A 16,274-nucleotide genomic window follows, 5' to 3' on the forward strand; every position below is an offset into this window, starting at 1 on the left:
TTGACTGTAATTCAGAAATATATTTTTGTATTCCAGTACAGGCATAAACTTGTTTTTTTTTTTTTCCAATGCATCTGTGACTCACAAAATTGGTTTCTCATTTGATTATAAGGCCTGACACCCACATCCCACACTCCCCTTAGAAAAATACTGCTTTCCAGGGCAGGTATAAATTTCATTATTTTCTATTCATTTTGTTTCTTGTACTGTACTGCATTTTTACATAGGGTAGGAAAAAACAAATAAGGCCTACTTACAGGTTGAAAGCAAGAAAAAGGAGTGTTTTACTTACTATGAAGGAAACAAAAAGTAAAAACTCAGTGTCTCCCCCGGGAGCTCTATGCCAGTTACAGAAGGTGTTTGTACACAGTCCACTCTCTGTATAAGCTCTGCTTTCATGGATAAAACCAGCTAAGGACCAACATTTTCTTTGGAGGGGCTGCTGGTGTTGCTAAGTTGGTTAGAGTGCTTACTTGGCATGCATGAATCCCTGGGTCTGTTGGCCAGAACTGCATAAACTGGGGGTCTTGTCATATACCTGTAATCCCAACATTCAAGTGGAGACAGGAGAATTAGACTTTCAAGGTCATCCCATACATCTTAAGCTTGAGGCCATCCGGGGATACATGAGACCTCTCTTTCCCAGATCAATGATTTTTAAAAATTGCAATTTTACTGAATTAGGTACAGACTTTTTTCTTGTCATGAGTCCCAAACTTACACTGCATAACAACTGTAAATAAAATATGTAGTTTGGACTAAGTATAATTACTCTAAAGATGATTTCAAGTGTATGAGTTATATGTAGGTGACATACCTACGTTTTATTTTATAAAGTATTTGGCATCTGTACTTCTTGGTATTTTTGAGAGTTCTGGAATCCCTTTCCAATGGATACTGAGGGACTTTATTCAAAACATTGACAATACAGCCCCACTGTGGTCCCAGGGGTCACCAAATGTCTAATCACAGAAGTTGCTTTTAAAGCAAGAGATTGAATCAAATTAGTGGGGAAAGCCTGAGAAATGCTAAAAGCTGGAGAAAAATAGTCTGTCAGCTTGGGAGGAATAGGGAACCCTAAATTTGAATAAAACATTTAACCTAATCTGTTTGACTTACTATATGTCTAAATTTGAAGATCTTGGTCAAAACACTAAAGGAGTCTCCCTTCTTGAGTATTTACAGTGGAGTCAGTTTGAATGCTCTTAAAATTTGTGGATTTCTGAGTTGTATTTCAGACCATTAAAGTTCAAACTTTTTAGAACTGGATCTAGGGAACCTGCTTTCTTGTACCTGCCTGTTACCCAAGATGAACTCCTGGCTGCAGTGGTCCTCCATCCTCAGCCCTGAGTTTTTGGCACTATAAGTATGCATTGCTTTTTAAATGTGTATTCATAGCAAGCTGATTAGTTTGAAAATCACTCACTGGAATAGAGCTATACATAAAGCCCATGCTATAAGAACTTTTATTTTCTTTTTTTGTATGTTTGTTTTAGAGACAAGGTCTCACTATGCTGCTCTGGCAGTCTTGGATCTCACCGTGTAAACCAGGTTGGCCTTGAATTCAGAGTTACACCCTCCTCTACCTCCGAAGTGGTATTAAAAGTGTACACCACTACACACAGATAAGCTTGTAATTTCAGCACTGAGGCTGGAGAATTACATAGTGAAGTCCAGGCCATTTTGAACTATGGTATGCATCAAAAAGCTGTTAATAAAGATCTTTCTAAATTCAAGCAGAGGCAGGGGGATCTTGAATTTGAGGTCAGCCTCAGCTATACAGCAAAACTCTGTTCCCCCCACTGCCACCCCACCCCAAATTTTTCTAGTTGAGTCACTAAGGTGGATTTGGTATGATGTAAACTACTAGTTTCTTTGAATGAACATTTTATGTTTCAGGATACATTGCCTAAATTATGCAACCCCTATTTTCAGATTGTTTATGTGTGGTATATGTATGGCTGTATAAGCCAAAAATCAGTCTCCTCTTTCTGTTTTAAATAAGCATTGCTTATAAGCTGCACATAAGCGTTGCTTGGGGCCATGGAGGCCAAAAGAGAGCAGTGGAGTCCTTGGTACTGGAGTTACAGGTGGCCCTCTTCTTTTTATTCATTCTTGTTTTTTCTTAATAAAGTAATAAATTGTATTTTAATTTTTATACATTTTGATCATATTCCTTCCCTTTCCCAACCACCCATATCCTTCCCACTCAACTTCATGTACTTCTGCACCCTAAGAAACAAAAGGCTAGAGAGATGATGGCTCAGTGGTTAAGAGCACTGACTGCTCTTCCAGAGGTCCTGACTTCAATTCCCAGCAACCTCATGGTGGCTCACAACCATCTGTAACAGGATCTACTGCCCTCTTCTGTTGTGTCTGAAGACAGCAACAGTGTACTCACATATATAAAATATATTTTTTAAGCAAAAAGTCAAAACAGATCAAACCAGTAAGACAAATAAATAAAAAAAGGTGTACCATAAAACATGATTCTGTTTTGTGTTGGCCAACTACTCCTGGGCATCAGGCCTGCCTTGGGATATGTTTTGATAGACCTCCCTCCATTGAAGAAAAGCTTTTCTTTCTTTTTGTTTTTGTTTTCATTTTTGGAAACAGGGTTTCTCTGTTCAGCCTTGGCGGTCATGAAACTCTGTAGACCAGGATGGTCTCAAATTCAAAAGATTTAAGTGCTGGGATTAAAGGCATGTATCACCACCACTGACTTTTTGTATCTTAATAAATTATACCCATATCCACTCCTCTCCAACTCCCTCTCCTCCTTCTTAAGATGTCCCCAACTTCACATATCTTTTTATTCAGTGACCCATTGAGTCCAATTAGTGCTCCCTAGATGCACAAAGGTATGAGGGTGTGAGACTTTCCCATCTGCTGTAATTTAGGCAGCCTATCAGTAGTTATACCCTGAAAGAAAAATGACTCCCTCTATCCCAGCACCTGTCAACTTCCAGTAACGCCTTATCTAAGAATGAAGCCTTGGGAGTTCATGCCCCATCCATGAGGGACTTTTGACTGGCTTGATCTTGGGCAGGTAACACAGTTACAGTTTCTGTGAGTATAGTAGCCATATTGGGTCCAAAAGAGCATTTTCCAGCACTCTCTTCATCCTCCAGGACTTATATTCTTTCTTCCCCCTCTTCCACGATGTTCTGATGTTCTCTGAACCTTGAGGGGGTGATACAGATGTTGCAGTTGGAACTGAGCACTTACAACATTTATTCTCAGCATTTTACTTGGTTGTGACTCACTTGTTAACTACTGCCCATCACAGAAAGCTTCTGGCCTATGTTGAAAGCAGCACTGATCTATGGCATAAACACAAATTTCTAGAAAGGCAGTTTTGATATCATGTCCCTTTACCATAGCAATGGTAGTAGCCAGCTGCCCAGGTTTTGACTAATTTGTCTTACTGGTTTTATGTCTTGATTTTCTTTTGTTGTTGTTGTTAATGAGAGATCGAAAAAAGGAAAAAAGGTGGGGAGGATATGGGATACTGGAAAGGGCAAAGAATGTGATGACAAGTCTTTATGACTCCTCAGCCATGGACTTATGTCCAGGTTTATATAGTACTAAGCATGAACCTCTCCTGTTGTTGCCCCTTAACAGTCATTCCACTAGGGCACCAATTGGTACATACTGCCTGGCAGGTGCATATACTGTAGCATGCAGTTTTCAGTGCTAGATAAAGATCATTGATGTTATTTCATGCACAGCAGCTTCCACAATATGAAAACCTAGCCAGTGGGGAAGAAATATCCCAGTCAGCTTCAGATTGACTTCTCTGTGCTATCTACACCCATGCTATCCTGAATGCATCTGATCTCATCTGATTTTTTCATGTTCTGCAACCAAAGTGTCCCACCTTGTTTTTTTAGATAGGGTCTCTCACTGAACCAGGAGCTTTCCAGTTGGCTAGACTGGTTGGCCTGCAACCTTCAGGGATCCCTGTCTATTCATGCCCCAGTATGGGAATTATAGATACAAGTGGCTTTTATGTGGGTGCTGAGAACAATTGAGCCCTCTCCCTAGTGCCCAATATTTATTTTTAAAACTTTGTTTTTATTTGTAGAATGGTTATGTTAAGCCTAAGTATTGGGGTTAAAGATGTGTGCCACCACCACTTTGCTTTTTGCTTTTTATTGTTGTTAAATATATTTTCAACCTATATTGGTTTGCTTTTTATCCTCTAGTAAAAATCTAGCTATAGGTCTTTTTTTTTTAAGATCTACTTATTTACTTACTATATATGAGTACACTAACTGAAGAGGGCATCAGATCTCATTACAGATGGTTATGAGCCACCATATGGTTGCTGGGATTTGAACCCTGACCTCTGGAGGAGCAGTCAGTGCTCTTAACCACTGAGCCATCTCTCCAGCCCAAACTATAGGTCTTTTAAGTGAGAATTGCAGGTACTCTATCTCTAAAACTGAAAGGAAAGGGTACTTTTCTTTTTTAAGATTTATTTTGTGTGTGTGTGTGTGTGTGTGTGTGTGTGTGTGTGTGTGTGTGTGTCTGTACACTGTCTCTCTCTTCAGACACACCAGAAGAGGATAGCAGATCCTGTTACAGATGGATGTGAGCCACCGTGTAGTTGCTGGGAATTGAACTCAGGACCTCTGGAAGAGCAGTCAGTGCTCTTAACCACTGGGCCATCTCTCCAGCCCAAAAGGGTACTTTGATTTCCTGGCTTTTTTCTTTCATTCATTTTCTCTTCTATTGGCATTTAAAAAATCATTCTTTTCTGTGGTTTTTCATGTTGCCCAAGTCAGTTCAGGTTTTAAATGAGTAAATATATTCATTTGATCTTTTAGTCTGAGTAATGATTTCAGAAGATGTAAAATCTTAGATGAATGGTCTTTGGCGTTAGGAAGGTTGAGAACCACTGCTTTAATTGCCGGACTATCTCTCTAGCCTATTTTTTTTTAGTATCTTTCTAATTTAGAAGCACAAGCTCACCTCTAACTCAGGAGCCTCCTGTCTCAAAGCAGGGATGTCCTGCCTCTTGAATGTTGGGATTGCAGGCGTTTGCCCCCATGCTTAGCGAGTAAGGAGTCTTTTTAAAATAATGAATATCCATCCTGCCCAAAATCAACACTGCATAGCTCTTGAACTAATAATCAAAACCTCTTTCCAAGGCCTTTATGTCCCAGCACCTGCTTTTTCTTTCAGCGCCTGATGTTAGCTTCATCTTACTTGCTACTTTAAACTACACTGGTAGTTTGTTGTTGCCTGATTTGGTTCTTCACAAATGTTTTCATAGTTCATTGTCTTTACATATTTCATTTACAAATGATGAAGCTTGTAGAACAGTCTTTCGCCATTAGTTTTATCAGTCCTTAGATCTTGTCTTTAAAATCATCTTAGAAAGCCAGAAGAGATGGCTGAAGTCTGCAATCCCAGCATTTGGGCAGTGGAGGCAGGAAGGTTTTTCAAGGCTGCCCTGGGCTCCATAGCAAGTTTAAAGCCAATTGGCTTGACATATATCAAAAATAAAATCACCTCAGAAAATCATTTTCCAATCACTGTATTTGAAGTTGTTATCACCTTCAGTATTCTGCCTTCAAATGGATTGCGATGGCCACTGGGATATGTTCTTGTTTACTTTTCAAAGGTCTTTACCAAGATTGACTACCCTAGTACAGTACAAGGCAGTGGCAAACCCTGCATGACATGTGAGGCTCTGTTGTTTGGTGCTGATGAAATGCCTAAAATAACACTTGTAGTCATTTGAGTAATTTGTTATTGCGCTAAATAAATATATAGTTTAATATATTCCCAGTGGAAGTAGTACTGTTCCTGGGTTATTTTATTTTGGTAGTGGTTTTGCTGAACTCCTGAAAGTAGTTTTGGATGGGACTAGCTTTAGTACCCAGCACCCACTTAGCAGCTCACAATCATTTATGATTGTGTTCCCTCTACTTCCAGGGAATCTGATTCCCTCTTCTGGCCTCCAAAGACATCTGTGTACACATAGTGTATACCCAAACAGGTTCATAAAAAAAATTTAAATCTTGAATTTTATCATTTGACACATAGGTCTATTTTCTTTTTGATACATACAACAGATTGAATGCAAGCCTCCTATATGCCACAGAAGTGCTCTACCACTAACTTATAACCATCTCTTTACTTTAAAGTCTATTCCTCTGGCTTTATTAAAAGAATAGTAGTAATGTGGGGTTAGAGAGATGACTCAGCAGTTAAAAGATACCTGAGTTCTCTTCCTAGCACACATTAGGTGGCTCTCAAATGCCTGTAACTCAAGCTCCACAAGGTTTAGACGCCTCAGGTCTTCATGGATACCTCCACATGCTTACATATACTTACAGACACAAATGTTTTAAAACGTAAAATCTTTCTAAATAATAATGGACTAACAAACTTTTAAGTGGGGCTGGAGAAATGGCTCAGCAGTTTAAGAGCACTCACTGGCTGTTCTTCGAGGTCTTGAGTTCAGTTCCCAGGAACAACATGGTGACTCATAACAACCATCTATATATAATGGGATCCGATCCCCTCTTCTGGTGTTTCTGAAGACAGAGACAGTGTACTCATTCACATACATTAAATAAATAAAAAGAAAGAAACCTTCAAGTGATGTATCAAAAATACTCCTGGTTTCACAAAAGAGTGTTGAGATTAAGTTAATAGGTCATCGACAAAAGGAGTTTCATAAGCAAAATGGTGTTCTAATTTCCAATCTAAGAAGGTCATGTTGCATTTTGTTTTGTTTTTGATTTTTTTGGCTTTTCAAGACCGGGTTTCTCTGTGTAGTAGCTTTAGTTGTCCTGGAACTCTCTCTGTAAACAAGGCTGGCCATGAACTCAGAGAAGCGCCTGCCTCTGCCTCTGTGGGATTGAAGGCATGTGTTAACCACTGACTAGCCTAGGTCATGTTTTTACTGTACCTATCTGATTTCCATTATTTCCCAGGATATTAAATTGTATTCATAGAATAAACCCAACTTCCCCAGATACATCTTTATTGCTTCAGTTTTAGAAGTTTCTACTGAAAAAAAAAATAACTTTTTTAAAAGTCTAGAATTGGGGCTGAGGATTTAGCTCAGTGGTAGAGCGCTTACCTAGGAAGCGCAAGGCCCTGGGTTCGGTCCCCAGCTCCGAAAAAAAGAACCAAAAAAAAAAAAAGTCTAGAATTTTGCCTCCATTTTTTTGGGTATGTGACTTTTTCTTAATCTTTTTGCTCCATACTGGCAGAGTCCTAGCATTATAAGACCATCAATATTTCTTCTTAGACCAAGAGCAAATAAACCTCCTGAATACTTGTATTTGTTCTACTTTCATGTTATTGATCCATGTTGTGCTTTTTAAGTATAAGAAAGACTTGGAAGGTCACAGAGACCAAACTGACAATGAGGGAGCATCCTGATGTAGACCCCCTGCATATATGTTACAGTTGTGTAGATCGGTCTTCTTGTGGAACTCCTAACAGTGGGAGCAGGGGCTGTCTCTGACTCTTGCCAACTTTTAGGACTGTTTTCCTCATACCAGGTTACCTCGTTAAGCCTAGGACAAGGGGAGGAAAGGAGGGAGGGGAAACTTCAGTTGGGATGTAAAAACATAATAAAAATTTTTAAAAAGAATGCCTTGGATATGTTTCTAAGTTATTTTTCAAGCAAAATAGAAAGTTCTAAGTTTGATGTCATTTAGGGAGTTTTTATATTTCTTGTGTTTTCTGTCCAGTTCTACTAGTAACTTTGAAACTGGTGTACAGAATGCTAAATTTCTAGACACCATCATCAGAATCTAGGCAAAAAATACATAGATAATCTGCCATATCTATTATAGTCCTCATTATCTCAGTTCTCATTATGTCAAACTGAAAGCAGTGCTTGTATTTCATTTTTTTCAGAAATCATCCAGAGCATAGTTAAGCCATTTAGCAGGTATTGAGCATCCACAATACAATTAATCAGGAAGTAGTTTGTAATCCCTGAAGAATTGACTTTTGACTGGGATATTCACCACTGAATGAAATAGCTCAGACTATATGGCAAAACTTGCAAATTATGTTATAGATTATATTCATAAGATTGTTCTGGTGGTTATGAAGAATTTTTTAATTAAAGTTGGGTTTTAAAATATATAAATTACAGTAGTTAATAAAGTATCTCACATGTCTGTTTTGGTTTTTTTTTTTTTTTTTTTTTTTTCAGTCAAAAAGAACCTTTATTCTTTGTGTAGCCTCCTCATGCTTTCTTGCCAGCTGCCTTTGGAGCAGGTGCCTTCTGGGCCGGGGTCTTCTGACCCTTCTGACCTTTAGCAGGGGGCGCTGCCTTCTGGCCTGCAGCCTTCTGTGCAGAAGCCTTCTGGCCTGCGGCCTTCTTCACATGTCTGTTTTTAAACTCCTAAGAAATTATCTGGAATTCGTATCAGAATTTTTCACAACTAAAAGTCTTTCTTGTGGGGATTATATCAGAGTTAATTTTGCCTGACTTCTTAGACAGGCTCCGATACTTTCTTGTCCATAAATAAAAGTCATGTATGTGAGGCACAGAGCAAGTGCTCAAAAATCACTGGTTATTGTAAGGATACATACATTGTAACTTCTCTGCTTTGCCTCTTTTCATTTTTCTGATGTACACTGACACACTTAATGACTCCTGCATGTTCCCTATAGCTTTAAACTAAGTAAAAATGTAAAACTTAGTGAAGTAGAAACATGTTCAGGGTGACACACATTTGGAATTTCAATCTCGGTCTCTCTCTTTGCCTTCAAACTTTATAGTATTTGTATAAGGAGGGGAGAGAGGGAGTTAATTACATGTGGTTATCTTCTACAAGCACTCCCCCCCCCCTTTTTTTTATTAAGTGCTGGGGATCTGAGTCCCCATGCTCCACCATGGCATTCCACAGACTGAGCCATCTTCCCAGCCAGGACGCCCTTGATCTTCCAAGAGAAAGAATACTGTTCCCTTTTTATTTTTGTTTGTGCTGTTGTATACTTCTTTGCTAGGCTCTATCCTTTCTGTCATTGCTGTGCTTTTGTGGTTTTTGGAGTGGGACTAATGATATGGCCTATGTTGATCTAGAACTTGCTTTTACTCTGTTGCTGGCCTCAGTCCTGCCTCTACCCCCAAGTTAGGGTACACATTCTGCTACCATGCTCTGCTGTTTGTAAACTTCTGAAGAACAGGGATCATGCTTATCTTTGTTCCAGGATCTTTGGGAGTCTGCATGTTACCCTGTTGTTTACTTTTACTGGGTATTAGCTGTATGAACACACGTAAATGCCACATAATTCTCTTAGGAATGGAATTTCACTGTTTAACCTTGGTTGGTCTGAAATTCACTATATAGACCAGGCTAGCCTTGAACCTGCCTGCCTCCTGAGTGCTGGGATTAAAGGTGTGCACTGGGCTAGTAATTTTTGTGTTTTAAAAGAAAGTAACATAAAAATAATGTTTCTTGAAAAGCAAGTCCTATACTATTTTTAGCCCTGGAGAGAGTATGTTTACATATTAGTTGCAGTTTATTAACTTTCTGAGAGAATTTATATCTAGAGTGTTGTGCCTGTTGGATGCATGTCCAGGATAATTTAACCACTAGGCTTTAACATTTGTGAGATTTTGCTAGTATAAAAATAACCATAAGCGCTTGAGTATGAGATTAGGGTACATGGGCATCATGTCTTTAGACAGGGAAGAATATTAGAAGTGAAGAAACTTTATTGAACAGGTATGTTTTCACATGCTCCCATTTGATATAATCTAACAAGAGCCCTAGAAGATAGGTACACAGTTTTCTTATACTTACAAATCATGAAGTTGAGAGTGAAATCAAGAAAAATGTTTAAAAATCAGTGATTAGGGCTAACAAGATGTCCCAGTGGGTAAAGGTGCTTGTTGCTACCCCCAGTGAGCTTTAATTTCTAGAACCTGCATAGTAGAAGTAGAGAACCAACTCCCAAAAGTTGTCTTCTTGTACATGTACTCTCACACAGTCGGAAACAGTTTGAAATCACAGGGTTAGCTGCAGCTCTTGCATCTTAACTCAGCTGTCCAGTTCCAAAACCCATGTTCCATTTTTGGGACAATTGGTAATTGAACTTCTAGTTTCTAACTAGTTTCCAACTAATTTCAACTTACGTTGTTCAAATTTTGTAGCTAAGTATAATAAAATTTGCATGCCTAAGTGAAAAATAGGGCTCAGGTTAGAAGTCAGTCCTTACCTCAGATACAGAATGTTTTTCAATCCTGTTAAGTAAAGGCTGCTCAAATGAAATAGAAGTCTGCTATTAATCATTGTACCAAAATTTTAAGAGGAAAGATTGTTCAGTTACATAGAGAGATGGAACAGGCGCTATGCAGTAGCACACGGCTTTTAATTTCAGCACTCCAGAGGCTAGAGCCAGCCTCTTCTATACAGCAAGAGCCTATAAGACTTACACAGTGAAGGGGTTGGGGATTTAGCTCAGTGGTAGAGCGCTTGCTAGGCAACCGCAAGGCCCTGGGTTCGGTCTCCAGCTCTGAAAAAAAAGAAAAGGAAAGGAAAAAAAAGAGTTACACAGTGAGACCTTGTCTCAGGGGAGGGGAGGGGAAGAGAAAGAGAAGGAGGAGGGAAGGAAAAACTACCACAGGAAATGAGAACCGTTAAGTTTGGCTAGAGGAGACAGTTAATATGAACTAAAAAACAGTCTTATGATATTTGGGTGCGATGACTTTCCAATATAGGTTTAGCTTCCTGGAAGGCTGAAGTGGGAAGTTTGCATATATCCAAGAGTTTGAGGCCAATTTAAATAACTCATTGAGATTCCATTTCTATTTTAAAAGAAAAAAGAAGTCAAACTGGTAGCACACACTTAACCTTAAACCTCAAAAGATGAGTGAGAAAAATAGTTTGAGGCTAACCTGGGCAGTGTAGCAAGATTTCACCTAAAAACCAAAGACAAAATTTAAAAGACAATCAGTATATGGGAATGACAAGTAAAACAGAGGTTGGAAAGTGGAATCAGCGGGTTCTAAGTACCGGATGTAGATACCCTAAGTCTACTTGCCTGCTGAGGTTTCTTACCTTTCCATTCACTACTCCATCCTATGACATACATTTACCTAGAGAGTGCAAAAAGCAACACAGAAGAAAGAAACCAGATCAAGAGTAAGGAAACTTGGTTTGGCTTTTACTGTCTTATTTTAACAGGTTAAGATACAGCAGATTAAATGTTGATTAAGCAGATATTTATTCAGCTGTGAAGACAGCTTTTGTTTTGACTTCATGCCACAAATCTTTGGAAAACCTACAAATTTGGTTTTTAAATGTAAATGGGCTTTGATGTTTTTAATGATTTATTTTTATATTAGTTTATATGTGTAAGTAGTTTGCATCCACGTCTGGTGCCAAGGGAGGACAGAAGAGGGTAGCAGTCTCCTGGAATTAGAGTTATTATGGTTGTTAGCCACTATGTGGGTGATGGGAACCAAATTTGGGTTCTCAGCAAAAGCAGCAAACTTCTAACTACTGAGCCATCTCTCCAGCTCCTGCCTGATTGTTTTTGACAATGCATGTAAAGTCACATTGTAGATACTTTTTTAAAATTTAAAATAGATATTTTTCATACAACATGTTATGATTTCCCTTTCTCCAATTCATTCCGGCCTCTTCCCAGTTCCTTAGCCATTCAAATCCACACCTTTTTTTCCTTTCTTATTAGTATACAGACATGCATCTAAAAAAAAAAAATAGAGTAAAATAGAAACCCAAATAGGAAAAGGCAAAAGAGGGTTTTGGGAGGAGAGCCAAAGAAAAAGTACATAAGGGCTGGAGAGATGGCTCAGTGGTTAAGAGCACTGACTGCTCTTCCAGAGGTCCTGAGTTCAATTCCCAGCAACCACATGGTGGCTCACAACCATCTGTAATGGGATCCGATGCCCTTTTCTGGTGTGTCTGAAGACAGCTACAGTGTACTTTGTATATAATATATAAATAAATCTTTAATAAAAAAAAAAAGAAGGAAATGTACATAAGAAGAACACAGTTATTTAACATTCATTGTTTTTTCCCCTTCAGTACATAGCTGTACCATGATGTGCAGTTTGGTAAAAGTCTATTCTGCAAATATTAGAGACAGTGTTTTTAAGACTATTACATTAATTTACTGACTTTAGTGAGTTGAATATGAGAGAAATAGATAAGTGAAAGAAGTGATGCAATCAGAAAGGAGAATAGATTAATAGGCTCCTTTTGTCAAATTTCTCAGTCTCTCCAATTCTGTTAATAGAGCTTAGAATTGTTTAAAAGGGGGGAAAGCAGGAACGATTCTAATTACAAAGTGATTGGGGATCACAGATTTGATTCTGCCCATAAACACCTAAGCGTAGTCTCTCATTTTAGAAATGTTAGGAATGAAGTAATTGTTTTGTTTGTGTGCGTGTGTGTTTGTGCCTGTGACAGTGGGATTTAGCCATTACATTATAGAATTAGAAGCAACATTAGGGTCTTCTAACATGCATTGATCTGTATATCATCTTTGCCGACTTTTTTTTTCCTATTACGGGTGAGTTACAGTTTCAATAAAGACTATATGACCCATACATCTAAAATATTTTCTGTCTAGCTCTATAGCAAAAAGTTAGCTTCCCAGTACTTGGGGATGGGGAGGAGGGAAGCAGAATCAAGTGAATATGAGTTCTAGACCAGCCAGAGCTACATAGAGAAAATCAGTCTCAAAACAAACAAAAAACTGTGCTGGGGGTTCTAGACAATGGAGTGATAGAAATGTACCACTCTTACAGAGGACCTGAATTTGTTTTCCATATTGAGTAACTTGCAACCACCTGTAACTAGGCTCCAGAAGATCTTATTAGGGAAACTGCTGTGTGTGAACAGAAAATTTGTGGTACAGGATTTTGTTTATAAGTTCATTATTAGGGGGTTGGTGAGAAGGGTCCTTTTCTAGAGGGCCCAAGGTCAGTTCCCAGCACCCACAAAGGGGCTCACAGTCATCTATAACTTCTGTTACAGGGGATTAAGTAAATAAAGACGTAAAACTTAATAAATTCACTTTTATATATGTATATATATATATATAAGTCAATATCATAAAACACTTATTAGTCCCTTGAGATTTAGCTGATATGGGTATATATAAAGCAACCCTTTTTTAATTTTGTTCAGGGAAAAATATCATTATATATGTTATTTCCCAGTTATAAACCTGGTTTTATCTTAACAGTCAGTTTGATAATGCAGTGTTTTCTTGTTACCTATGCAGCCAAATGGACGGACTGTTGAAATACCTGAAGATGAAGTTGTTAGAACTCCCCGAAGTATAACTGCCAAGCAGCCACCAGAGACAGACAAGAAAAATGAAAAGGTGAGCTTGGGAACACATGTATACAAAGTTTTAATAAAGCAAATGACATAAAATTATGCTTTTATGTTTAATAGGATTGTAAATCTTCCATTTAAGGAAACTGGAAAATCTAAAGTAATCATACTAGATAGGTTGTAAAAATTAAAATTTTGTTTCTAAAGAAGACTATGTCACCAATTTTTTAAACATTACTGTGGTGTTAGTAAATGTTCATTATGCCAAAAGTAATTTATGACTTGAGTATCTCTTTGAGAGAGGGAGGTTCTTGCTTTATAGGCTACTTCTGATACAAATCTTAACATGATTCTATCATAATAGAATTGTGTTACTCATGATAATGTACTTTTTAATATTAAAAATGCTTAGCAAAATTGACCAGTGATATTGTTTAAATTGATTTCCCTAGTTAGGGGAATAAAATTATCCCCTATTAAACAGTTGACTGTATTTAACAAAATAATCCTATGCTGAGAGAACTATTTAAAAGGTTTGTGTAAGGGCTAGCAACATGACTCAGCAGGTAAGAAAAGACATTTGCCACCAAGCCTGAAGACCTAAGTTTATCCCTAGAACTCATCACCATAATAGGAGAAACTGTCCTCTGGTTTCCACAAGTGCTTCTGTATGTGCATGTGTGTGCACATGTATGTGGGAGTGTGTGCGTTTACGTTCTTGTGAAGACCAGAAGAGAGCATTAGATTCCCAGGAGCTGGAGTTACAAAGAGTTGTGAGCTGCCTATTGTGGGCATTGGGTACTGAACTTGGGTCCCCTGGAAAAGTAACAATTGCCTGGAACCACTGAGTTGTCTCCAGCTCTATGAAGCTTGATTTTTGTACACAGAGTAATTATATCTCAAGTTATAATACTGGCTTTCTTTCTTGTTAAGTCTATAGAGATAAAACTTGGTCTAGAAAGGAAAAAACACACACCCATATATTTTATAAATGGAAAGCTAGAGTGAGCTTATTTGTATAAATCACATTAAACTGCTATAGTTTTCTAGCTTGTTTTTTTTTTAATATATTTTAATGTCTGATTTTAGAGCCCAGACTAGCTTCAAAGTTATGATTCTCCTGCCTCCACCTTCATAATGCTGGGATTACAGGTGCATGCCACCACATGTAGTTGTTTTCTAGATCTTTATTTTGATATGGAAGCAATCAGTGCCTCATTGATAACTAGTTTCTAGTAGAGATCATATAGGGCTATTAGCCAGGCACTGTGCTAAATAATTACTGAAGGGATAGAGAAATAATAATAGTTTTTTGTATTTGTCTGTTTATCTGTTTAGGTTTGGGTTTGGTGGGTTTTTGGTTTTGTTTTGTTTTTTCCATGATAGAGTTTGTTTGCATAGCCTTAGCTGTCCTGAAACTCGATCTGTAGACCAGACTTGTCTTGAGCTCAAAAAGATACACCTGCCTCTGCCTCCTAAGTGCTAGTTTTAAAGATATGTGCTACCACAAGCTATATTTTTACCCTCAGAAATATTGCAGTCTAGGTAAGGAGAAACAAACAGAGAAACTATTAGAGAAGGCAAATAAAGAAGCTGTCTAATAAAATAGGGTATTTGGTGCCAGGAGAAAAGAAATCCTACTTGGGTAGCCAGAAAAGATGGACTTGCTGGAGATGATGGCGCACACTTTTAGTCCAGCTTCTGAAGGAAGAAGCAATTAATCTCTGTAAGTTAAAGGCCATCCTGATGTACACAGTGAGTTCCAGGCCAGCCAGGACTATGTAATGAGACTATCTCAAAAAGAAAGGAAAGAAGAAAGGGGAATACTGACTTAATTAAAGATGGGTGGGTTTTTTGTTTTTTGTTTTTTTTCCCCGCAACTGGAAAGGGAAGCCAGTTTTGGTGGGAGAGAATCAAATGAACATGTTATTCACACTCAGGGAAAAAGTCTTAAAAATGCTTGAGAGGTCAAGTTGCAGAGGCATATGATTTTTTTTTTATTTTGTATATATGTAAAGCTTTAGGCAAATTCATCTGTTAGCAATATTTATGATTAATGAATCCACTTTGCATCTAGGATTATAAAGGTCTGAATAAAGGGGGAATGTGAAGATTGCTAATTAGAAAACCAGTCTTAAGCAAAATGTATAAAGGTTGCTTACTAGTAGATTGTTAAAAGATAAAGTCAATGATATCTACTGAAATCCTAATATCATTCCTAATATCATTCATTATAAGAACTAATAGCATTCAATGAGCAAAATATCTTCACATCGCTTCATCCTGATAAGCAACACTGAGGGGGTGCTTTATTTATCTTTAATAGCTAAATAAGAAGCTAACTACACCATGTAGCTGGTAATAATATTTCTTCAATTACTCTAAGGCAGCAATTCTCAAAATTTGGTCATTGAATCCCTGACCAATGATTTGCCTTTTTTACTGTGTTGATATTTGCACTGGCATCAAAGCAGTGGGTGAAATTACTGGCGCCTGCACATACATAGTAGATGTGCAGCTTGATCTTCATGTGGGTCCACCCAACAACTGGAACGGCGGTTGTCACTGACTGTTTCCTGCCTATGGATCCTGTTCCTCCAACTAGGCTGCCTTGTCTAGCCTCAGTGGAAAGGATGTGCCCAGTTCTGCATGTACCTGAATGGGCTGGTACCCAGGGGGGCTTCTATCAGGATGTAAATGCATAAATTAATGGGGGGAGGGAAGCGAAAGAAATGACTGGCTCTTTACCGTGACTCAGACAACAACACTGAACTATAGCTATTCTTTGTACTTACTGTTGTTTGCTAGCTTCACTTAAGAGTGCTTTATCAAAGATGCAATAAAAAAGATGGTTAATCTGTATTTGTTATCACATTTATTTTGTATGTATCTATATCTCGGCACACATGTGGTCAGGATAATTTGCAAAGAGGAATCATTTCTCTCATTCTGTCTTGTGGGTTCTAGAGG

At 38.1% G+C, this 16,274-nt stretch overlaps 1 protein-coding gene across 6 annotated transcripts in view; it reads left to right on the forward strand.

The window, feature by feature from the left end:
- The window catches only part of Mtdh (metadherin), a 58,228-nt gene that overhangs the window by 2,940 nt on the left and 39,014 nt on the right, over positions 1 to 16,274 (forward strand). For all 6 annotated transcript variants that reach the window (XM_006241520.5, XM_006241524.4, XM_006241521.4 and 3 more), the window contains exon 2: positions 13,249 to 13,350. In XM_006241520.5, the coding sequence (XP_006241582.1) occupies positions 13,249 to 13,350 (102 nt within the window). The remainder of the gene's footprint in view (positions 1 to 13,248; positions 13,351 to 16,274) is intronic.

Source organism: Rattus norvegicus, chromosome 7, assembly GCF_036323735.1.
Source record: "Rattus norvegicus strain BN/NHsdMcwi chromosome 7, GRCr8, whole genome shotgun sequence".
Taxonomy (NCBI): Eukaryota; Metazoa; Chordata; class Mammalia; order Rodentia; family Muridae; genus Rattus; species Rattus norvegicus.